Below are 24,676 nucleotides of genomic sequence, written 5' to 3'. Positions count from 1 at the left end.
TATTTAAAAAAGACAAAAAAATCGGCTTCCAGGTGGAAAAATCAGAATTAGAGTTGGAATTACTTGAACCTAAGACGAAAGTGCTTTCAAGAATGTATAACTTGTTGCTTAAATGGAATACTCAAGATGAGATGGTTAAATCAGCCATGATTAAATGGGCACAAGACATTGGATACAACATTATGTTTGAAGACTGGGAAAGGTTATGGACCACCGGTATGAAATTTACGGCATGTAGTGCCTTAAAAGAAAACATTATGAAAATGATATACAGGTGGTACATGACCCCAGTCAAACTTGCAAAGATATACCATTTGTCAGACAATAAATGTTGGAAATGTAAAGAGGCTGAAGGAATATTTTTTCACCTCTGGTGGACATGTCCGAAAGTGAAGGCCTTTTGGGAAATGATTTATAACGAGTTGAAAAAGGTATTTAGGTATACCTTTAATAAGAAACCAGAAGCCTTCCTCCTGGGCATTGTGGGCCAGAGAGTGTTAAAGAAAGATAGAACTTTCTTTTTATATGCAACTACAGCAGCAAGAATTCTTATAGCTAAATATTGGAAGGCACAGGAGCTACCCACACTGGAAGAGTGGCACACGCAACTGATGGACTACATGGAACTAGCCGAAATGACGGGCAGAATCCGAGACCTGGGAGAAGAGGCAGTAGAAGAGGATTGGAAAAAAATTAAGGACTATCTACAAAAACACTATAAGCTATATGAAAGTTGAGAATTTGCTAAGTTTTGAGGAAACATGCTTCAGTATTGAGAATTGAAAATGATTGAAACTAAGTCATAACGGTGAAAAGTTTTAATTTTAGAATATATAAACAGATGAAAGTACAAAAACATACGAAACAAGGTATTAATTTGCTGTATAATATTCTTTTATTGTAAAGAATGCAGGGATGGAAGATTTGGGGAAGTCCAGTTGAATATGAAAAAAGATGTGGAAAAGTGAATTTTCTTTTTTCTAACTTTTTCTTTTTTTTGTAAAACTGCTTTTGTTGTGTAAATTGATGATGGATTTTGACTTTGGAAAATAAGCAATAAAAAATATTATTAAAAAAAAAAAAAGAATGTAAGAAGAGCCTTGCTGGATCAGGACAAAATTCCATGTAGTCTAGCACCCTACTCTCAGTGGCCAATGAGAAGGCTTATTTATTTTTTTCATAAAATTCATACACCACATAATTGTAAAAACAACAACCCTAAAAGTGGTTTATAAAGATAAAACAAAGAAATCAAGAAAAATTCAGATTCATACCTGCTTGATCTTAATAGGCAGGGAAAGGGAAGCCTGCAAACACAATCTGAGTGAAATGGCAGCACTCTTCCTATTAGTGATACATTGGAGATAGAACCCAGCCATAATGGCTAGTAACCATTGGTAGCCTTATCCCCCATGGATTTTTCAAGTTCTCTCTTAAAGTATTATTTTTGAGGTGAGGTAACCAGAACTGTACACAGTATTTAAACTGTGGTCTCATCACAGATTTGTATGACATCATGATACTGGCAGTCTTATTTTTTTATCTCTTGGCTAATGAATTCCTAGCAACAGAATTCACCTTTTTCATAATTGCTGCACGCTCATCTGCTTAAATGGGACTTTCTTCCAGGTAAAGGTAAACAGGACTGCAGCCTTAAAATCCCAGTAGACTTTGTGGCCATGCAGGCCATCTCAGCAGAAACTCAGAATTCATCATTATTGAAACAAGTCCAAAAACTCCCCAAAACATGCGAAAATCAATAGGATTTTATTGACACATTCTGCCAGAAAACTCACTGAAATGTATGAAGTGGATGTTTCTTAGGTAATCAGACATACAGTGTATTGCACTGATTTGTTAACTAACAGAATAATTGCTTCAACATACAGGATGTTCACAATGTTACAGACACACACACACACATACAAATCCCTCTATTTTAAAGTTTAATCAAAAACTGAGAATTGGGCATGGGAAATGAAGTGATTTGTGCCAGTCCTAAGTGATTTAATGTGCCTCATCTTGATGCATCTTTTCAGAATTACTTTCTGCAGTTATGTTAGTTAAACCACACAAATGGAGGAAATCATGAATGCTTATTAAATAACAATAATAAAATCCTCACATTCTGTTTCACTGCATAATCCTGGAGTGCTTAACAAATGTTCATGACACTAACTCTTCTTTAGAGCTCATCCCAATGCCATTTATAACCCTTCACCAACCAGATGCCCTCCCAGCTGTTCTGGACTACAACTGCCATCAGCCTCAGCCAGCATGTGTTTACTGGGGCTGATGGGATCTGTAGTCCAAAACAGCTGCAAGTTTGCAAATACTGGCTTAGCTGATTGCTAAGATAAGTTTGGCTAGGCCAAAACAAAGGGCTGTTTTCTCTAGCAACTGTTCGTGGCACCAGAGGAAGGCCTTGTGAGCCTGACATGCCATAATGATTATGAAAGAATGGATAGGAGTGCATGTGACAAATCTCCCCATAATTAAATACTGCATCGTTCAAGGGTTTAAAGCTCGTGCAACTACCACTGAAGCTTGTGCGTTTCCAACAGGGCCTGCCAGCTCTCTGAATGCATGGCTGTGTTTGAAAAAGGCTGTTTCACAGAGAGCCAGACTAGATGGTTGAACAGTAAGACTTATGATGACTCCCAAGCCTCTCCCCAATACAATCCCAAGTGCTCCTGCAGGATCTGAAGAAATGAGGTCACATTCATAAAGCCCCAGCATACAGTACTTTTAGAAGTCAGAGTTTCCATTGTCATACACACATATCAAATTAACTAAAAGACAAATGCTTGTCAATGTAAATCTGCACCGATCAATCAGTGGCTTTACTGAAGGGGAGAAATCGGCAATGGTATCATAATTCTGGATTCCATTTCCTGAATAAGGGGCACTGGAAAGGAGAAAGAAATTGTGTTAGCACTTTTTAAAAAAAAAATGCTAATGCAAGATATTACAAAAGAAACATGGGAGGATTTTGTAGCCATCAAAGCATTGGACTAGGAAGCAGGACCGGTTCTAGGATTTGGGGGACCCCAGAGAAAGGGAAGCTCAATGGGGCCATCTTAACCTAGGAGAGGAAAGACAAGTCTCTCACATTAGCAGGTTTTTGGGTAACTGCCACTGCCACACAGGTACTAAACTGTTACAGCAAGGTGTTGATACTTTTTCAAGCAAAGGGTTCCATTTCCAACTTGGCAATTTTCTGGGGGCTATATGCTTATGGTGGGTGGGCCCAAAGCCAAAAGTGGGCACAGCAACGAATATAAGTTTAATCTTTGTATAGAAGGCAACTTTCTACATATACATATACAGTTGGAGAACAGCCTTTGCCAAAGGTGTCATGGGCTTTGAAGACATTCGATCTCAGGACGCAAGGGAGAAATGTGCCAAGAGGAAGGCACGCTTGGCAAATCCACACCATGATCAACTCCTGCCCAGAAACCAATGTCCCCACTGTGGAAGGACATGTGGATCCAGAATTGGCCTCCACAGTCACTTACGGACTCATTTTTAAAACCGTTTTTATGGAAGACAATCTTACTCGGCTACAAGTGATCGCCAAAGAAGAAGAAGGCAATTTTCTACATATACGTGCCCCTCTTCACCCTCTATTCAGGCAATCAAGTGTCAAGACCACATTCCAGCCAGGCAAAAACACTTGAAGGTAGTAGGACTGGTGAGGTGTGTGACTAGGAAGGAGTGTGGCCTGGGGAGAGTTCTGAGGACTGTGTTTGGTCCTTAAGCCTGAGGATCACCACCCCCGTGTTACCTGTATAGTATACCAGCTCATCCCAACCAGGCTTGTGCCATGCGGCGTTCCTGATATCTTCTCTTGTCTGGAGATCTTTGTACGCTGGAAGTGTTGGGGGGGGGGGGAAATAATTTGGAAGTATCAGTGTCTTGACGTCCATCAGCACCTTTCTCTCAAATACAGCAACATACCATAAACAAAGCACCAGAGGGCAAACCTCATTAAAACCCTAAACTGTTATTTACTGCCATGGCTCTATCCACCCTGCTCTAAGGAGCCTTGGAAACTGTACTGCTATGAGGAGGCAAGGGTCATATAAGTTTCACAAAATTGCTTGTCCTTTACTGTTGGAATGGAGAGCAGATTAAAAGGGAGATAGGAAGCTATCTCAATCCAAGTTGGATCAGTGGTCCACCTATGCTTAATATTTTCAACACTGGGATATAATATTGTCCAGGGTTTTAGGCAGGGGGATTTCATGTTCCCTACCTGGAGATGCAAGGGACTGAACCTGAGACCTTTTGCATACAAAACAGGTGCTCTGCCACAGAGCAACAGTCCTTCCCCAGATTTCTCAGGTCCAGGACGACCTACCCCAAAGGTGATGAACCATGTAAAGCTGCCCAATCTGTGAGAAAAAGCCACCAACAGCTTCTTTGTCATCCTGCCGGAAACCAATGGCACGAGCCCTGGAAGGTAGAATATATATGTATTACAAACAAGACATGAGTGCTGGGGCTGAGACAATTACAAAGGTAACTATCAGATGGAACAGTACTAGAAAGAATGCAGCAAGGATCTACTAATTCCATCACTGCACAACATTGGTATTCAGAGCTAGAGAAATATTTCAGAGGGCTAGAAGCCTGCATGAATTCTTAATATTACAGCATCTGAGATAACTTCACACCAAGGGTAAAGATAGCCCACATTAGCCCACAGGGAAAATGTGAAAAGGACATTCAAAGTTTAGGCCAATAATAATATCACAAAAAATATTACAAGCTTTTGAGTTTCCCTAAAACTCTTTATCAGGCTAGATGGTAAACAAAGTAACAGAAAGAAATTATGATGGTAATGCCATGTGTCTGCATCTGGTGATAATCTTAAAGACAAAATTTGAGACAAAGTAGCAGGCATTTAAATGAGACCCTTTAGGTGCTGTGGAAGTATCAGGCACTACTTTCCACCTTTGCCAACATAAAAGACTGATTAGTTTATCATTATTACTGTTTTCCACCTATCAACGGTCCTGTGCATTTCACCTAAGGATAGAGACAGATGTAGACAATGGCCACTTTTTCTGTTTCCAGAGATAGGGAGTCAGACATTGTTATGCTTTATGTTTCCAGCAGGCTTTGCTGCAACTTGCTCTCTCTTAGCAGATGCAGGCTCAATTAATTATCATCAGTCAAAATTTCTAGTGAATTCTCCATTAGATGGTAAATAAAACTTGACTAATGGCCACCACTGTCTGAAAGGAACTTAGCAGAGATTATATTATCAGTCATGCTAATTGGGAGGCATATCCTCTGCCCACCCCACCATTTGTTCCGCAAAATGTGGAGTCCTGTTTTGTTTCTCCAGAGTGCAACTCTGAAATTTTATTTTCCCATGCATAGGGTGTTCTCTGCCTCCTGGGTGTTCACTGTCCGTATGTGTCAGCAAACACAGTTAATCAAACAACAGGCAAGATCGCTGAACAGGAGGACATGACCCTAAACTGGAGTTCCAGTGCATCAACTTGCCCATCTACTATGAAAAAGTCCTTTGTCTGGATATGGTATTACAACAACAGTCCCTACTGCCTGTTCCTCTCCAGGGTCGAGCTCCAGGAAAAATGAGCTTTGCAGGTTTTCAGAAGAAGTCAGCTGCGCACCGTGTCAACTGGATGGCTGCTGTGACATCATGAACCCACCTCACCCCTCATCCCCAGTGATTTGAAAAACTTAAAAAACCAACCAGATTCTGTGCCTTTTTTAAAAAGGCACAGAATTATTGTTAAACTGTATGAAGGCACATGTGCTGCTTTAAAAAATAATAATAAAAAGGAAGAGGCAAGTCTGATGACTGAAAGTGCACTGGAAAACTGGCAAGTATGTTTTTATTGCTAGGAAGGCAGGCTAACCGCACAGCAGACAAAAAGGGGCAACTATTGTTTTGATGCACATTTGTACACATAGTGCTGGGTGGATATCATGTAACAAATGCAATATCCTGCAGATCAGATGGTGAGCCTCTGGACCATGAGCTGTGCCTAGCTAGTGTACCTTTTTATCTGGCCTGCTGCCTCACCTCTTCCGCCCACTCCACCCTGTCCTCTGCTCTGCCACAATTTCCTCTTCTGCAGGTAACACCTTGAATTCAAGCTGGGCTGCAAAGGAAATATCTTCCTTTGCAGATGTGGCTTGAATCCAAACTGCTACTGCAAAGGAAGGAAGAAAAGAATCCAGAGCACACTTTCATCTGTAATCAACACATATGGCAAGTCCAAGTGATTGACAAATGGGCAGCTCTGCCCATCTCTCAAAATGGTATTTGGAATTGAGGGGAGCCCAGCATAGCAAGGGACACTTACCAGTAGTTGCCCCATTCAATCATTGTTCCAGGCTGGGGGGATAAAAGAAATACAGAGCAGGTGACTCTAAGAGAATGATACCCTCCATTCCCTCCCCCGTTGCAATTGGGAAGTAGATGTGGGCTTTCTCTCCTGCCTCCAGAAAGGTTTTTGGATTCTAATCAGTAACAAAAAAGACGACTCAGCCCAAAAGACATGGGGCAATTACGTAATCACTTTAAGACCAGAATTCCCTCAAATACTTTTTTCAATGTCCCAATTTTCATTTCCAGTGCCTGTTGACATTGATAGGGAGCATTTCTGTCAGAAATATGATATATACACTGAATATATATGATAAATACACAATAAGCTTGCTTCTCAGTAAAAACATATAGGATTGCACTGTTAGCAAATGCAACCTTTTCTGTTCAAAAGGCAGAACTTCTAAGAGAAAAAAGGAAAATCAATGAAAAAGAGTTGCAATGTGCTCTCTGTTATCCATTTCTGGCAGGAATCAACCTGCCAACTTGTCTACCAGATGGATTCTCATAACAAATTTAAAGGCTAGCCTGACAAAAAGTGAATGCAGTCTTGCTCTTAAAGGTCTCATGAACCCAAGGACACACACAGAGATAGGGGGGGAGAGAGGGAATGACTATTCTATGAATACATAAAAATGCTCACACGGAGTTGATAAGACCTCAGTTCATAGATATTGGGCCCTGTCCTCGGAACAGGCTCATTCCAAAAACTGAACTCCAACAGCAGCTGATTCTTGCGGGAGAGAAGCATGTTTCCCCTCTCTTTGCGAAACTCCACAAACCCCTAAAAATAAAATGAAAAATCCTTACAATGACAAGGCAAGATCACATGCATTTATTTTTTAAATTATCTAATTTATGCTTCATCTGTCTGGATATTAAGAGCTTAATACTAGGAGGACACAAAACTGGTTTGATACACAAACTCTGGGAGTCCTTGACAATGGAGGGGTTTTTTTTTTGCAATAAACTGTTAAATTTGAGAGGCAAAGTGACTTTTAAGGGTCAGGCTGATGAAGTCCAATCTTTTATGCTAGTACTTACCTTATCATGTCGAAGCTTACTCATGACCTCTGTAAGAGCTGGATAGCCTCCCTCATACCGCCACAGATGAACTGAAATGAAAAGTGGCATATTTAAGAGTCTCCCTTCCCTCCTGGAAATTCAAAACAGACTCCTCAAACGTCAGCTTCTTCCTGGCCAAATCTTGTATCCCAATGTCATTTCACCTAGCTCTTTCTTTCCAATCCTGGTGGCCACCAGCACCCTTTTCCCAGCGCACCATGAGAGCGGTTAGCCCTCTCACTTTCTCTCAGTGCCTAGGAACATGCCTTATACTGAATCAGATTATTCATCCATCTAGCTCAGTACTGTTTATACTGACTGGTTGCGGCTCTCCAGGATTTATTCACTGGTCACTGTCCTTCCTTAAGCCTATACAGTGGTACCTTGGGTTACAGACGATTCAGGTTACATATGCTTCAGGTTACTGGCTCTGCTACAGGCTCCAGAAACAGTACCTCGGGTTAAGAACTTTGCTTCAGGATGAGAACAGAAATCGTGTGGCGGTGGCGCAGCAAGCCCCATTAGCTAAAATGGTGCTTCAGGTTAAGAACAGTTTCAGGTTAAGAACGGACCTCCAGAATGAATTAAGTTCTTAAGCCGAGGTACCACTGTATAATTTTCTTTCTCCACCAGCAGAAGTCAGAGGCCTAACAAAAAAGATAAATGGGACAATGCCCTGGGGAAGATATCCTACACAAGCCCCACTGAAATGAATGTGTGTGTTTGGGTGGGGGCGGGCAGCAAAGAGTGGCTGTAAACCACCTAGAGGCTTTCTGTTGAGTAAGTAGTAAATAAAGTTTGTAAAAAGAAAAAAGAAAAGAAAGAACCATAGCTCTACCACGAGCCCACTTCCAAAGATTTTACCAGTCAGAGGAAGGCTGCAAACTGTCACCCAGTCACTCAGGCCTTTCTGATACAGAATTTGAGCCAGCATCATCTGCCAAGAAGGTTGTGTGGACCATGAAATTGGCCAGTCCCCTGAAAGAACTGCAAGAAGACCCGTCTGAGACGGGGAGTGTCTAGACTTGGGAGTGGCATGTCCAAACATGGGAGTAGCAACTCTGAATGTGTCTGAACCAGCCTGCCAGCTATGCAAGGGTGTATATTCACAGGAGCTGAATATACCATTTGATGGTTCTGCAGTGCCTGGGCCTGTGCCAGAGCAGCACCTTTACATTCCCTGCAACCTTGCCTGAAGGACATTCAGGCAAGGTTACATTGGGGACATAAGGATTCTGTTGAGGCTGAGTTTTGATGGAGAAAATGTCCATTTTCTCTGGGAATCTTCCTGGGCTTGTTAGAGGTTCTCTGCTGGTGTTGGTTGTCCACTGTCCCCAGACCTTGCCCCACATCCTGCAGGTTCCCATCCTGGCTGGAAGAGGGCCCCTATCACAAGCACACATCATTAGCGCAGTTGTGCATTCTGTTGTACGTCTTATCTCCTACCAGCCTGATCTTGCTCTCCGTACCACGTGTTCCATGTCCCCACCAGTGTACATGGATATTCCTTCCCTTCATGGATCTTTGGCAGCACCTCTTGACTTTAAAAAAAGCAGAAGCAAAAAGGAACATAAGTACAGTAGCCATTCCATCAAGCTAAAGGAGAGAAGGCAGATGGGATTGCAGGGCCTCTTGATCGGCTCCAATGGAACACCAACAACTTTTCCATCTACTTGAAATCTATCCATTCCAGTCTGAATTTGCTTTTTCCTCCTCCCAATTCCTTTTCTTTTTGTGTCATGTCTTTCAGATTTAAGCCTTAGGGCAAGGACAGTCTTATCACTGACATTCATAAGCTGCTCTGGGAACAATTTTTAGCTGATAAAAATGTTTTTATCAAATAAATAACATTCCCATGTGTTTCCTATGTTATGAGTTACCCAAGTGTCATCTAGTTCAACCCCTTGAAACACAGCAATAACAGCTAAAGAATCCCTGACAGATTGCCATCCACCCTGTTTAAATACCTCCAATGAAGGAGAGTCCACCACCTTCCAAGGTAGTCTGTTCCATTGTCAAACAGCCAGTGTTCGAAATCTGCCAGGCATGAGGTGCATTTTGCACCTGGCTATCGGCCATTTGCAACCAAGGACCATCTGGAAATGCATGCCTATGGATCTTTCAGTCCTGACTGTTTTCACACACTAGCAACACATCCTGTAGAATTCTATCCATTGTATTTTATCTGCACAATCAGAGCTGTCTGGCCCAAAAATGGCAACTAGGCATTCTGTTTTGATACTGTAATCCTGATTTAATGAGCCATTTTGTGCCTAGCTTAAATATCTGAGTTTCTAACACTGCGAACAGCTCTTACTGCCAGGAAGTTCTTCCTAATGTTTAGTCATTTTCTTGTCATTCGAATCCATTGGTACAGACCCTACCCTCTGCAGCAGCAGAAAACAACCTTGCTCCATCTTCCATGTGACAGCCCTTCAGATATTTGAGGATGACCATCATTTCACCTCTCAGCCTTCTAACCTCCAGACTAAACATACACAACGCTTCTCATAATGCTTGGTTTCCAGACACTTTATCATATCAGTCACCCTCCTCTGCACCCGTTCCAGCTGGTCAATATCTTTCTTAAATTTATATTGCATAAATTTGTGGTACAGAAATTAACAACAAACCCAAGAGATGCACAAATGTTGGTTGGCTCACCAGCCAGCCCTTTTCTGTTGTGGATGCTAACTTAAGGTTATCAGATGTCCCCGTTTCCTGGGGACAGTCCCCGGATTCACAAATCAGTCCCCTGACAAAATCCATCTATTTAATAGGAAGTTGAAAAGTGTCCCCGGATTCATTGAGAAAAATCTGGTAACCTTATGCTAACTCTTCAGTCTCCCTTGAATAGTCTAGCATATACCTGGTGAAGAGGCAGACTTTTCTCTCATTTGCATAAGGTATGGTATATAAAGGAAGTGAGGGACTGCCAGTGTCTCTACTGAGACTTGGAAGACCCCACCCACCATCGCTGTGTTCTCTCTTCTCCTAACCACAGCACCAAAAAAACTGCCAGGGTGGCAATGACCTGTGTGCTGCTGGGTAGTTGCCATCAATGAGCTTAAAGAGAGCTTTTAAGTACTGCCATCAAGATGAAAGCCACCATAACAAGACGGGCACAGCAGCAGGGCAAGGGATATGGTGCCAGATTCACCACCTCCCCAGCCCAGTTAGGATTCCTCTGCCCCTTCCTAATCCTATGCAAGTTTACTCAGAAGTAATTCTCACTGAATCCAGTGACTGTATACTAAGTTTGTATGAGTTTAGTAACTAACAAACCCACCAAATGTTCCAGCATAGCATTCAGACTTACCAAAGCTTGTTGTAGGATTCTAGGCATTCTGGTTTGACATTGTGAACTGAAACAGGAAAAGTCATCATTAAATGCTGAGAGAAAGAAAAAAAGAAAGACAGACAAGGGAGAAATATAAAAAACAGCAGCTCACACTGTATTTTATAAAGACTGCTGGTCTCCCGTTTGGCTAAGAGGTTGGAGTGAGCATCTTTCCTGGGATCAACTTTGCGGACAAAAAGCGATTTTAACCAGCTGTCTTCTGCGGATCGGCTGTTTGACGACACAAGGCCCCTGCAAGTGTGCAAGACAAACATTGTTCTAGAACTTGTGTAAGCTTCATTCCTGTTTCATTTTTATCAGGACTGAGAAGTAGTGCAGCAAAGAGCAGATTCCTGATTAGCCTCCCAGCTACTGGAAGGTGTTTTTCACATTATCTCTAGAATACACAAGATGCACCTACCTTTAATTCAACCTGACTACATTAATCTTAGTTTACTAATCATAGGAGTTTGAGCTGACTCATCAGTAGATCAACAGACCAATCTTATGAAAGTTTAATCAGAATGAAGTCCCATTATGTTCAGCAGGACTTACCCCAAAGTTAATATGCATTGGACTTCAGCCAAAATATTAAAAATGTATATATGATAAAGTACTCATAAAGAAAACAAAGACAGTATTTTTTAATAGTTGTTGCTTGCCTCCCTGCTTCTCTCATAGACAACCAGGGAGGCCTCATCTTGCCAAGGCCATTTGCTTATACAAGAACTTGTATTATTAGCTAATTTTAAATTTGCCAACCAGTTAATTTGGTGGCATCTTTTTAGTCAATCAAAATATTTTTAATCGAATCATTCAACCAATTATTTGAGTACTAAAAGGTAAAGTCAAAGGCAACTATGGGATTGCGGCGCTCATCTCACTTTCAGGCCAAGGGAGCCAGTGTTTGTCCACAGACATGTGGCCAGCATGACTAAACCGCTTCTGGTGCAATGGAACACCATGACGGAAACCAGAGCACGTGGAAATGCCGTTTACCTTCCCGCCACAGCGGTACCTATTTGAGTACAAGGACTGCTTCTACCCATATATTGAGCACCATTGTCCAGTTCTTCTGCCACCACACCCCATACATGTCAGAATCATAAAATTCTAAAGTTGAAAGAATAAAAAAATTCCTTCCTGTAGCACCTTAAAGACCAACTAAGTTAGTTCTTGGTATAAGCTTTCGTGAGCATGCACACTTCTTCAGATACACTGAAACAGAAGTTACCAGATCCTTCTATAGTGTATCTGAAGAAGTGTGCATGCACACGAAAGCTTATACCAAGAACTAACTTAGTTGGTCTTTAAGGTGCTACAGGAAGGAATTTTTTTATTTTGACTATGGCAGACCAACACGGCTACCCATCTGTAACTAAAGTTGAAAGAGTTATCTAGTCCAACCCCCCTGCAATGTAGGAACATATGCGGATCAAACCTGCAACCTTGGCATTAGCCGCACCATGCTCTAACCAACTGAACTATCCAGGCTGATATATGTAAGTGAGCTCTAGTTCATGAAAGCTTATACCATAATAAAAGTTTGTCAGACTTTAAGGTACTACAGATCTATTTTGTGTAACAGGCTAGAATAGTTACGGTACTTCTCTGGAAAATGAAATTAGAGTTTTTCCATTGTGTGGAGCTATGATATACCAGTATAAACTGGAAGTAAAAGTAATCTCAAAAGCTTCATTTTAATTAAGTCTGGGGCAGAAACCAGAGAGCAGCAACAGCTGTTGTTCAGGAGTTTTTGCTTGTCTACTGATTTACTGGGGAGAGGAGGATTAGTTAAAGCTTTCAAGCATGCTTATAATACCCAAATATTTGCAGTAACAAAATTGTACTGTGTGACACAACTGAAAATCAAAGATGAAACTGAAATCAAACCTCCAAACTACACTACTTGTTATCTTGAGGAAGACAGTGTATCTAATTTCCCACCATTTGTGTCCTGGAGTGCATGTATCCTTATCTTCTATGAAAGTCAGGGAGGATTATGTGATGGTTACAGAGTTTGCTGAAAGTAAAAGTGTTAAGCAAAACCACATCCTTATTCACACACTAGCAGAACTCTTCCCAAGTGGTGGGAAAATCCTAGGCAACTGAAAAAGTTGATTTTGGAGAATAATTGATTTTTCAACCCTAAACAACATTTGCTTCTAGAAACCTAAAGCATTTTTCAATTTAGTTTAGTTTGCTGTCTTGACCATGTCATGATATAGCTTTACAGATCGGTTGGAACAGCAACAAAATCAGTAAGCAATCATTATAACAATTTACCACATGAGTATTTAAATCTATCTGACTCAATTGCAAGAACTCATGAAGTGGCAGATATCTCTCCACCTCCAATTAAAAACTATTTCTTTTGAATTAAGATAGGAAGGCAGCTGACACAGGAATATACAGTTCTTCCCTCCTGATAAATGGGACACTAGAATAAACAGCAGGGATCATTATCAGCATAATTATTTATTTAATAACATTTATATATATACAACTTGATTGTTAAAAATAACAACAACCTCAACATGGTTTACAAACATAGGGAATGTTCCTGTTAACATTTATCCAGAACACAGAAGGCATTTTCTAGAATCTTTAATTGCATTTGTTTATTTTATCTATTATAGTGATTTTTACCACCACGCCTTGAAGCAAGTTCCCAGGCCACATAAGTAAATTTGGTTGGGGTCCTTAAAAAAAATTAAAAAATCAATCCATTCATATCTCACCCTTCCTCCTGAAAGAACCCAGGGTGGCTCATTATCATTATTATTTAGGACCCAAAGGAAAGCGAAAAAACCCCCATTGAATAAATAAAGCTACCATTGTTGTCGTTATTATAATTTCAATTGGCATTATTTCAGTCCCAAAAATAACTTCTTAAGACTAATAACCAACAATAACAATATATTTAGTCTCCAGGCAAAAACATTGTTTTCTCATCAAACCTTTGGCTTTTAATTAATTACCTGAGGCCTTTTTGCATGGGTGGGATGTTTTAATCTATTTTAAAAAAACAGAATTGTCTTTATTTTTATTTTCCCCCATATGCTTAAAATATTACAAGTCCGTTTCTGCTGCCATGGCAAAAAAGCAGCTAATAAATTTAATAAATAACAACGATCATACAAGATGGCTTACAACAACAGTAATAATACAATGTGATAAATGAAAAGGGGTGGGGGGGTCTGTCCATCCCCCATAATTTAGATGGGAGTGTGTAGAGGATTAGCCAAGAGATTAATGGGGTGACCCCCTACAATGGGGTGGGGACAAGGGTTAATAATAGGTGGGGGTTAGAAAGAACACTTTTACACCGTAAAATATGTGGAGGCGGATATCCATGAGGCGACCTCCCCATTATTAATGGTTGGGGGTTTTGAGTGAGGCGGCCTGAGCCAATGTACACACCCCCTCCTCTGTGTGGAGACGGAGGGCGTGTGTAAGTATATATATACAGTATATATGTGTGTGGAAAAGACGCTATTTATTGAATAATATGAGCGGGGAAGAGAAGAGACGATGAGACCCCCCCTTATTTCTCCCCCCCCCCCCATTCCCACAATTGATTGCTCTGAAGCGCTGTTGGGGGAGGAAGCAAGAAACCACCTGACCAGCCCGTGACCTTGAGCCGCGAGGGGGGAGGAAAGAGCGCGCGCCAAAAAGAAACGGCTCTCCTCTGCCCCCCCCACCCGTCGCTCGACCTTCCCGCCACTTTCCACCCCTCCGTCCCCTGCAGCTTCCCCCTCACCTGAGGAAAAAAAGGCGGGAACGGCCCCCTTGGGCTGGGAAGGCGCTGAGGCGGAGGCGGCCGCCGCTCCCCTGCCGCAGCAGCAGCAGCGCCCCGGCCGCCATCTTGACCACCTCAACCTGAGGGGACGGCGCGGGGGAAAAGGAAGGGGAAATGGGGGCGCAGTGCCCCCCAGTAGCCACTAGAGGGAGCCTTTCACCCCCACCCCCCGTGAGGGACGGAGTTGAGGAGGGGGACATGGAAAGGTTTCTCTCTCCCCCCGCTCAACGCCGCACATTTCTCCCACGAAGGTCTCAAAGGCGCAGCGCCATTAAGCTGAGGCGACTCTAGCCAAGGTGCAACCCCGGAACCTTTATGGGGGGGTTGAACATAGTGTGAGGGATTGAAAAATAAACGGTTTAGTTCCCCTCGAGGGGGGCTGCCCTACGGGGATCCTAAAGTGCCATCTTGCTCCTCTTAGAACAATTTAAATGAATATGCTCTAATAGACCTGAGGAAAAGCCCCTTCTGAACATGGGCAGAGTGCATTTTTTGTTCACAAAGGGCACCACAGACTAGGCTCCTGTGGTTGCATAGAGGGCGCTCACCCCCACCAAAAGAAAGCATTTTTTAATGTAATTATTTTTCAAATCCAGTGCAAAACATGTAAACCATTGCAGATTAAGGAAGTGGCACTTGCATACCATTTGCACAAAGACCTCAGCCTGAGGAAGGGCTAAAGAAGACATTCTGGTCTGGAACAAAAGTTTGCATAAATTTGGAAAGACATTGGATACCCTTCTAATGTCAGATTTGTTTGTAGATGTAATAATAGATGCCCAGCCAGCTGTAAATGCATGTTTTGTATTTTTCTCCAGCCATGCACAAATGTTTGCATACTTTTTTCAATTAAGGCAATTATCATACTGATGCCAAACTTAGTGCGGACACCCGATCAGCATAGCCACAGCAGTCCACACTATTGAACTAGTACAGTACAGTAAGTCAAAATGGTCCCTATTTGGCCCTTCCAAAATTTGCAGGTAGCTGCTGCAACAAAGAAGTATCATATTAAAGTCTTGCTTTATAAATCTGCACTGTCCACTGTAATAAATTTAGTAAAAAGTATTTTTAAAACATCTAATTTTTGATAGATTTCCTCCCCACCTCCCAGAAGAACCCATTTGTTTTTTAATACATGGAACAGGAAAAAACCCCACCGGCTTTGCATCCAAGTTCTATCCATGTGAATGAAACTCTGGCCAGAAAAATTATAGCCAGCTGGCAACTAATTCTGAAATTGGGACAATATTGGTTTGGGAAATCAAGTTTTCTTTTTGGGTGACCCCCTGATAATCCACATTTCTAAAAAATAAAAAACAACCAGTAAAAGCAATATTACTCCCATGAAATTAATTTTATTAGGTGTGGGGATGCAATAGAAAAATAGCACCCTTGTGCAAGATTGTGCAAGAGGAAGCATCTGCTGACTTGTTCCCCCACACGCCTGGGTCAGTGTCGCGCTGCCTAAACCGCAAAGCTTATGCGGCTGTCATGCTGTCTGGAGTATGTCCTGGTACAGAATAGTTATTCTAAGAAATGCAAACCCTAGCTGTTTTCCACCCGAGTGCTACACGTGTATATGCAACATGATGTAATGTGCGCAAGGCTAATAAACATGCAAGGCTGCTGGGAGAGAGGGCTCACTCCTTGCTTAAACCTTCACCCATGACTCCTCATCATTTTTCCTCCGCACCTGGTGGGCTGGTTCCCCGACAAATGGTGCCTCGTGTGATTGCCTGAACGGCTTCCAGGACGCGTGCTGTCAAAGACGGTCCTTCCTGCTACTCACCCGCCCGGCACGGGCTCAGGCGCCTTCTCATCTTCGGATCCCCGGTGAGTAGCTATTTTTCTATTTTTATCATGGGTTCTGTGCTCTCCAACCCTCAGAAACAATTTTTAAAAGACATGCAGCACCTCCTTCGGGAAAATAAACAGCAAGTACCTGAAGGTGATCTAATTGCATTGATTCTGGCCATAGATGAACATTGTCCATGGTTCCCTGAGGACAGGAAATGGGAAATTCCAGACTGGGATAGGATTGGCGACCACTTTCATGGCCATGGCCGCATAAATCTTCACGTCCTCAGTGCCTGGGCTAAAGTCCGTGGCTGCATGGCAACTCTTACGCCCAAAAACATCCTCTTGGCTTCGTTGCAACCACAACAAAAAACAGTCCTGAATATGCCTTTCATATATCCGGCTGCACCGCTTCTACCACCACCTTTTACTCCGCCACGACCACCAGATTATCAGCCTCCGCCGACGCCACTGGGGACTGCAATTAAACAAGCAGCCCCCCTCTTAGGTTTTTCATCTGGCACGCCTGTGGCTAAAGTCATACTGCTCCCTGCGGATGCCACAACTCCTACAAATACCCCCTTAATTGCTGCTGCAATGCCTCTCACAGCTCAGCGCCCTACATTAAAAATGACACTGGGTGGACGTGAGGTAGAGGGGGTTCTGGATACAGGGGCAGATGTTACTGTGATTGCTAAACAAGACTGGCCTCCCGAATGGCCCACAAAGGCAGCTGCGCAGGTTTTGGGTGTCGGGGGAGAAGCGTCAGCCTGTCAAAGCCTCCACCCAAATGATATCCTTGTGGCTGCACAGGACATATCAGTGGAATTATTAAAAGACCTTACATCTGCCCTGACAGATTTTGGACTGTGTATTGCCCCAGATAAGGTTCAGCAAACTTTGCCTATGTTATATCTTGGACATAAATTGACACAACAAGCTGCCATTCCGGTTGTTCCCCAATTGTCTTTTCCTGCCCGCCTACGGCTGGTTGACCTTCAACAACTTTTGGGACACCTGAATTGGATAAAGAATTACCTTAATTTGCCTACTAGCACCTTGTCACCATTGTTTTCTGCCTTACAAAGACACAAACTATCCGGAGAAGTCATCTCAGTTACAGAAGAAATGTTACAAGCCTTACAACAGGTTAATGCTTTATTAAGAGAACGAATGGTGGATCGCATAGACACTCTGCACAATGTGCAGTTATCCTTGGCAATTTTTTCCACACCTTTGCTGCCTACAGCCATTCTCTACTCACAGAAATCGTCTGCCCCCTCGGGTGTCAACATTGTGGAATGGATCCACCTTCCGCATACTCCACCGCGTAACATTTATTCCTCTCCAGCGGTTGTAATGGATTTGGTAATTAAAGGGCGCGCTCGAGCAAAAGCCCTCTCTGGACTGGACGTTGAAAAAATTTACTTGCCTTTTTCACTCACAGAAACACAACACCTGATTTCCACCTCCGTGGCTACTCAAGTAGCACTTGTGGATTTTTTGGGAACCATCACGCATAATCCCCCCTCTGATCCACGCCTGTCTTTTCTTTCTCAAACTGTCTATACTTTAAAAACTGCTCTTTCTCCAACCCCCATCCCCTCTGCCCTTACCCTTTTCACTGATGGGTCAAAAACGCGGGGGGTGGTGGCATGGGAGGAGGGTGAAAAATGGAAAACTGAATTTACTGAGCAACAGAGGTCCGCCCAGCGGGCTGAACTTGCTGCTGTAATCCTTGCCTTTCAACTCTTTCCTGATAAACCTTTTAATTTGCTTGTTGATACACAATATGTGTATCGCCTTCTGTCTTCCCTGCCTGTTTCTTATATCATGCCTGCGTTAGATGCTGATTTGTTTGTTCTTTTTTCTACCTTGCAGTATCTTATTCAAGAACGCCGTCATCCTTTTTATGTTGCACACCTTCGTTCCCACACCAATCACCCAGGGTTTTTGGCTCAGGGAAATGCCGTGGCAGACGCTGCACTGCGATCTGAAGTGTTTTCCTTGTTTTCTGACCCTATTCTCTCTCATTCTGCCTTTCACCAGCCTGCTAAAGTTTTGGCAAAAATGTTTAAAATCCCTATTGCACAGGCACGAGACATTGTCTCTCAATGTTCTATCTGTTCTAAGGCTCCAACCATGATTCCTTTTGATGCGGTGAACCCTAGGGGTACGTCCCCTCTTGCGGTTTGGCAGATGGATGTTACTCACACCCCTCTGCTCGCCCCATTTTCAAAAGTTCACTTGACAGTGGATACCTCCTCTGGATTTATCTGGGCCATCCCATTGAAGGGTGAGACCGCTCGTCACGTCATTCAGCACACCCTGCGCTGTTTTGCTGTGATGGGTAAGCCACAAAGCATTAAAACGGATAATGGCCCAGCCTATATTTCCTCTCAGTTTTCATCCTTTTGTGATTTATGGAATGTGAAATTAATCCATGGTTTGCCTTTTTAATTCAACAGGACAGGCGATTGTGGAGAGGACGCACTTGACCTTCAAGACTCTGCTGTCCAAACAACTTGGAGGTCGAAATGCCCCCTCTGCCGAGATTCCTTCAATTGTGCATACTGTTTTATTCACTCTTAACCATATTTGTATCCCCAATAATAGGGAATATACACCGGCTGAGATTCATTTTCGAAAAGCAGAGCCTTTGGCTCGACCTCTTGTATCTTACAGACAGCTACCTGATCCAACATGGCATGGTCCTGTGCCACTCATCTCCTGGGGACGCGGCTATGCGGCAGTGGACCTGGATGGACGGCCTACCTGGTTACCAGCGCGCTGTGTGCGACCCTGGCGAGCTTCTGCCTCGGAATGAAATTTATGACTCTGATTAAATAATATAAAAAAGGAGGGCATGTGGGGATGCAATAGAAAAATAGCACCCTTGTGCAAGATTGTGCAAGAGGAAGCATCTGCTGACTTGTTCCCCCACACGCCTGGGTCAGTGTCGCGCTGCCTAAACCGCAAAGCTTATGCGGCTGTCATGCTGTCTGGAGTATGTCCTGGTACAGAATAGTTATTCTAAGAAATGCAAACCCTAGCTGTTTTCCACCCGAGTGCTACACGTGTATATGCAACATGATGTAATGTGCGCAAGGCTAATAAACATGCAAGGCTGCTGGGAGAGAGGGCTCACTCCTTGCTTAAACCTTCACCCATGACTCCTCGTCATTTTTCCTCCGCACCTGGTGAGCTGGTTCCCCGACAATTAGGAGTATATTGTATTATATTCAACAGGCTTACTTAGATGTAAATTCCACAGAGATCAATAGAATTGCCTGTCTTTACCAGGGAGTGAATTCCATTGAGCTCAGTAATACATTAAAGTAAGCATGTTTTAGGATCAGGCAGTTGTTTTTGTAATACTTTCAGCCCAATTGTTGTATAATTATAGTATAATTATTAGGATTATCCTATATAGTTTTATGATTATGTAGTGTGCTGGGTTGGGAACATTTAATAGAAGAGCAGAGCACAATATATCATATTTACCAGCAGAAAGTGCCCAACATTGCTTGAGAATTATAAGAAGCCAAAAATAACAGTACAGTTTTGAAACCAGTACATAAAGAAATAGCCTGCTGAATCAGGCCCTTGGCACATTTAGTCCAGCATTCTATTCTCACAGTGGCCAACGAGATGCCTATGCGAAACAAGCAAGCAGAACATGAGCATAAGAGCCCTCTCCCTCCCATGAAGGGGCAAAGTCCTCTGGGATGTTTGCCTGTACAAGCAGCACTAACAGGAACTTGAGCTGTGCAAGAACATGGAAGAGTGTTTGCTAAGGTTACCAGATTTTTTTCAATGAATCCAGGGATACTTTTCAACTTCAATGGATTTTGTATAGGGACTGATTTGTAAATCTGGGGACTGTCACCGGGAAACGGGGACGTTTGGTAATCTTAGTGTTTGCACCATTTCCATTCTTGCGCATATCCCAGGGGACTATTCCCATGGATCAGATCAGTCTTCCACTGTTTTTAATGGTGCCCAGAAACTTACACCCAGAGGCAATTCTCACAGTAGTGCATGATCCTAAATGTTGTCTCATACCAGCTGAAGTGTTTGAAAAGGTGGTGGGCTCCATCTACCCTGTGCCATAGGAGCCAACGCCTAGGGGCCAAGGTCCCTTCGCCCTCCATAAAATATTTGAGGGGGCTGGAGCCCCCAAAGTTAATGGGCATTGCCATTCAAATGGTGTGTGTGTATGTGTGTGTGTCACATCTTGTGATCAATGATGTGGGGTGGGGCTTACCTGTCCGTCCGTCCCCCAATATTGGATTTCACTGCTTTGCTGCACTGTGAAGTATTAAACATTGTGTATTGTTTTTGGATACCATCAAGCAGAGAGGCCACTTATAAATATTGTAGCAGACCAACTTACATTCACTACTTGAAATATTTTAAAAGTAAACTGAATGTTTCTGTTGTCCTGTGAGCAGGTTAATTCAAGTTTATTATGAATCATAACAATTTCAGAAAGAACACATAAACATTGTGTTACATACGAGCTCATCCACAGAAGCACATGGAAAGTCTCAGATTATGCTGCCTACCCTGTCCTCACCCCCATCATTTATCTGAAGAAGAAACAGTTAATTCTTGGAGCTTTTCACTAAGGTAACTGGTATCTCTATCGGTCAGGTTTTCTGAGTCCGTTACACTTTCCAGTAGCCTAGTGCCTGCACAAGGCTTCCCCGTCACTGGATCAATGATTTTCCCAACCTTGTACACAATCTCAGCCAGTTCGTGTTTCACGTGCTTGCTCCTCCGTTCGGGCAAAGCTTTTAAGAGAACGATGTCTCCCTCAATGCACTGCTGCTGGGGGTCATGAGCAAAGTATGTTTTCCTCTTGTTATAGAACTGTGGGAGAAGAGAGGAAAGAGCACATGGATTATTCAGTGGTAGGCAAATGATTCAGAGAAACCTGAGTGCTGGCAAGACTGAACCGGGATAGAATTTAGCTGCTCAGCCCTAACATTGACTGAAGTTCTCCATCATACTGGTGTAACTCAACCCCAAAGGAAAGTTTACCTTTAGCAAGTAAGGATCCAGCACCAGCCGCGTCACTCTCACTTTGGCTGTTTTACGCATCTTGGTCCCAATGACTTTCCCTATGATCCATTTTGCGTGGACAGCACCACGCAATGCAGACATGGCTCAGTTACAAACACCCTGAGAAGCAAGAACAAGGTATCATTTTAACAGCCAGTGGCAAAGTACAGCCAAGCCAACACACCTATTATTATTTATAATAACAAGCCTACCTAGATATTTAGAATGCTGATGTGTTTTTAGTTCATTACTGGTTTAAATTTTCTGAATGTTTTCATTGTTTTTACTAATAATTTTGTTGTTTTATTCTTTTTATAAACCTATCTGATGGAGTTTTTTTAAACAATCAAACAGTAAATAAATTTCATGAAATAAACAAATGAAACAAATAATAAATGTATCTGTTTGGCTTATTTCCTACCCTTCACCCGCAAGTCCCAGGGCAGATCACAGCAATTAAAAAATGTAATATTAAAAACACTTTAAACAACCTTCTTCAGAAACAGCATTTCCCCTTACATTCTAGCCGTAAGAAAGGCAGAGGAACACCCCAGGTTTGCTAGTCTTGAAAACCCAGGCTCCCCTAAGTATTAATGCTAGATGCTAGTAAAAATGCTTCAAGCCCAGTGCACATCAACACCACACACTAACTGAGAAAGCAGGACAAAATTATTGCTGTGGAAAAGCTGGTACTGCCAGTGTGTGATGCCTAGATCTTAATCATGAGAAAGGTGTGTTGCAGTACTTTAACTTGATGGCTGTGCTTCCACGGTCAGAGGCAGTGATGCTTCTGAATACCAGTTGCTGGAAACCACAAGAGGGGAGAGTGCTCTTATACTCAAATCTCGCTTGCACGTTTCCCATAGCCACTGTAAGAACAGGATGCTGGACTAGATCCCACCCACCCCCCGGTCTGATCCAGCAGGTTCTTTTATGTTGTTAACAGATTTATTGTGGTGTAAGTTTTCAGACCTGGAGGGCCATGAACTTCCCGGCCTTTGATAAAGTATCTCACAAGCAGGGATGAGAAAATCCCTGTATGTCTGAGATCCTGGAAAACTGCTGGAGAATAGGTAATGCCACAAAATGATGAACAACCTGACACTACATCCACTGTTTTGTTTTTTAAAAGTTACTAGTCAATAAATAAATAAGCATTGCAGCTGACAGTTTAGGTCTGCTACATTGGCACACAGCCGTCTGTCAAATATATCCCCATTAAGTGACCTTGCTCCTGAAAACTTGGGGTGAAGTTACGCTTCCACCATAGGATGAAAAAAAAAGGTGAGAGGAAATTAGGGGGGTTGCAAGCGGACTGGATGAAGAATCCTGCCTCCCAGAATTATAGGGGAGTTTATTTTTAGAGGAGCAGAGGCGGCCTTCCCCCTCCGCAGCCCTACGTGAATCTCCATTAGATCGTCCACCTGTGCCCTTTGTACCCCAACCAGGTCTCTGCCCCGCAGAGACAGTAAAGCTCCCCACCCCCGTGCCCTCCGCCCCATAAATCCGTTGGAAACTCTTACTGGGTCTCTGTCTCCAGGCTGGAAACGGGAGCCGGGGCCAAGAGAAGGAAAAGGCGGAGCCAGTAGCGGAAGTTCGGCGTAGCCCATCTAGGAAGGGAGAGTGGTGTGTGTTTGTAGCCTCCGAGGCCCTTCTGGGATTTTCCTGCGTGGTTTAGCGGGTAGAGCACTGGGGTGGGGAGCAAGAGGATTTTTGGTTCGAGGACCAAGCAGGGGTGACGCTAATAGATTCTTGTGTTCGGTCTCTATTAATCAGCCGCATATTTTATTCTTCTTAGAGTTGCATTAGTTCATTTGACAGTAGCATCAGAAATAAAATAAAATTAAAATGGTCATTCTTCGCAATGGAAAGGGATAGGCTCTTTATGTTGGATTTCTGTCTGTTCTGTGCGGGTTGTTGTTTTTTTACAGCAAAGAAGTTGTGCCAGGGTGGAAGTGTTGGAAGAAATGACAAACGTTTATACAAATATCACATCTGTTTTAAGGTTGCCATGGCAGGATTTCCCTGCCTTTCAAAGTTCCACAACAGGCATAGCCGGCGCTGAGTTTTCATATTTGGGGGAAAAAGCACATGCCAGATTTCTGTCGGCTGGAGGTGCAGTGATAGGGAAAATAGCACATACCTGCAAAAAAAAGGAAAGGAAATAGCTGCCTTCCTGTTGACTTTCCCACCATCTTAAAAACACAACATTAAACTCACTGACTGCTTAAAAGGTTAGAAATTAAATGACTACAAAGGCCTGTCTGCATTTTTTAAATGTAGATTTATCATACTGTACACCCCTTTGGTGGTTTTGTGTTGCAAAGTGCTTTTAAAATCTGAAAATAAATAAATAAAATATCCTCCAGCGTGTCAGAGGATATTTGGGGTGCCCTGATGTTCCACGGGGAGGGGTTCCATGGGGAGAACTCCTCATGCCCCTGCACCCCCACTTGCCCATCGGGCATTGCTGGGTGTTCTACTAAATCACCCTGTTGACGAAGTGGAGAGAGTAGTTATTATTCTGGGTTGATATGCCAGAAAATATCATTTATTTATTTATTTATTTATTTATTTATTTATAGCCTTTGTACCTTGCTATTCAGCCCAAAATGTCTCCCAGAGTGGCTTACATAACATCATTTAAACAAGACAGTCCCTGCCCACAGGCTTATAGTTGTTGTTGTTGTTTAGTCGTTTAGTCGTGTCCGACTCTTCGTGACCCCATGGACCAGAGCACGCCAGGCACTCCTGCCTTCCACTGCCTCCCACAGTTTGGTCAAACTCATGCTGGTAGCTTCAAGAGCACTGTCCAACCATCTCGTCCTCTGTCGTCCCCTTCTCCTTGTGCCCTCCATCTTTCCCAACATCAGGGTCTTTTCCAGGGAGTCTTCTCTTCTCATGAGGTGGCCAAAGTATTGGAGCCTCAGCTTCAGGATCTGTCCTTCCAGTGAGCACTCAGGGCTGATTTCCTTCTGAATGGAGAGGTTTGATCTTCTTGCAGTCCATGGGACTCTCAAGAGTCTCCTCCAGCACCATAATTCAAAAGCATCCATTCTTCGGCGATCAGCGTTCTTTATGGTTCAGCTCTCACTTCCGTACATCACTACTGGAAAAACCACAGCTTTAACTATATGGACCTTTGTTGGCAAGGTGATGTCTCTGCTTTTTAAGATGCTGTCTAGGTTTGTCATTGCTTTTCTCCCAAGAAGCAGGCGTCTTTTAATTTCGT

The 24,676-nt window shown here is 42.9% G+C and overlaps 2 protein-coding genes and 1 long non-coding RNA gene across 3 annotated transcripts; 1 reads left to right on the top strand and 2 right to left on the bottom strand.

The window, feature by feature from the left end:
• Positions 1–1,748: 1,748 nt before the first annotated feature.
• Positions 1,749–14,669, bottom strand: NIPSNAP2 (nipsnap homolog 2). Its single transcript, XM_080983824.1, has 10 exons — positions 14,539–14,669; positions 10,888–11,027; positions 10,755–10,800; positions 8,882–8,976; positions 7,415–7,485; positions 7,014–7,154; positions 6,348–6,379; positions 4,364–4,458; positions 3,788–3,871; positions 1,749–2,908 (listed from the first exon to the last, which is right to left on the bottom strand). The coding sequence occupies exons 1-10, from the start codon at positions 14,640–14,642 to the stop codon at positions 2,844–2,846; spliced, it is 873 nt and encodes a 290-aa protein (XP_080839950.1). The 5' UTR covers positions 14,643–14,669; the 3' UTR covers positions 1,749–2,843.
• Positions 10,900–20,676, top strand: LOC308464489. The gene is made up of 3 exons (XR_013980079.1): positions 10,900–11,033; positions 14,544–15,942; positions 19,602–20,676. It is a non-coding gene; the product is annotated as an uncharacterized lncRNA (long non-coding RNA).
• Positions 20,677–20,810: 134 nt separating this feature from the next.
• MRPS17 (mitochondrial ribosomal protein S17) lies at positions 20,811–23,063 on the bottom strand. Its single transcript, XM_080983825.1, has 3 exons — positions 22,968–23,063; positions 21,424–21,564; positions 20,811–21,252 (listed from the first exon to the last, which is right to left on the bottom strand). Exons 2-3 carry the CDS (start codon positions 21,544–21,546, stop codon positions 20,962–20,964), a joined length of 414 nt encoding a protein of 137 aa, XP_080839951.1. The 5' UTR covers positions 21,547–21,564; positions 22,968–23,063; the 3' UTR covers positions 20,811–20,961.
• Positions 23,064–24,676: the final 1,613 nt, after the last annotated feature.

Source organism: Podarcis pityusensis (assembly GCF_964106645.2).
Source record: "Podarcis pityusensis genome assembly, chromosome: 15".
Taxonomy (NCBI): domain Eukaryota; kingdom Metazoa; phylum Chordata; class Lepidosauria; order Squamata; family Lacertidae; genus Podarcis; species Podarcis pityusensis.
This window is presented reverse-complemented; position numbering and strand designations above follow the sequence as displayed.

Bases quoted from the DNA above. Each gene is read 5' to 3' on its own strand.
- NIPSNAP2 (XM_080983824.1), bottom strand. From the start codon at position 14,642: ATGGCGGCCGGGGCGCTGCTGCTGCTGCGGCAGGGGAGCGGCGGCCGC. The intron at 8,977-10,754 runs GTAAGTCTGAAT...CTTTTTTTAAAG, and splicing joins GAATCCTACAACAAGCTTTG to TCAAGAGGTGCTGCCAAAGA. The intron at 4,459-6,347 runs GTAAGTGTCCCT...TCTACCTTCCAG, and splicing joins ATTGAATGGGGCAACTACTG to GGCTCGTGCCATTGGTTTCC.
- MRPS17 (XM_080983825.1), bottom strand. From the start codon at position 21,546: ATGTCTGCATTGCGTGGTGCTGTCCACGCAAAATGGATCATAGGGAAA. The intron at 21,253-21,423 runs GTAAACTTTCCT...CTTCTCCCACAG, and splicing joins TGGATCCTTACTTGCTAAAG to TTCTATAACAAGAGGAAAAC.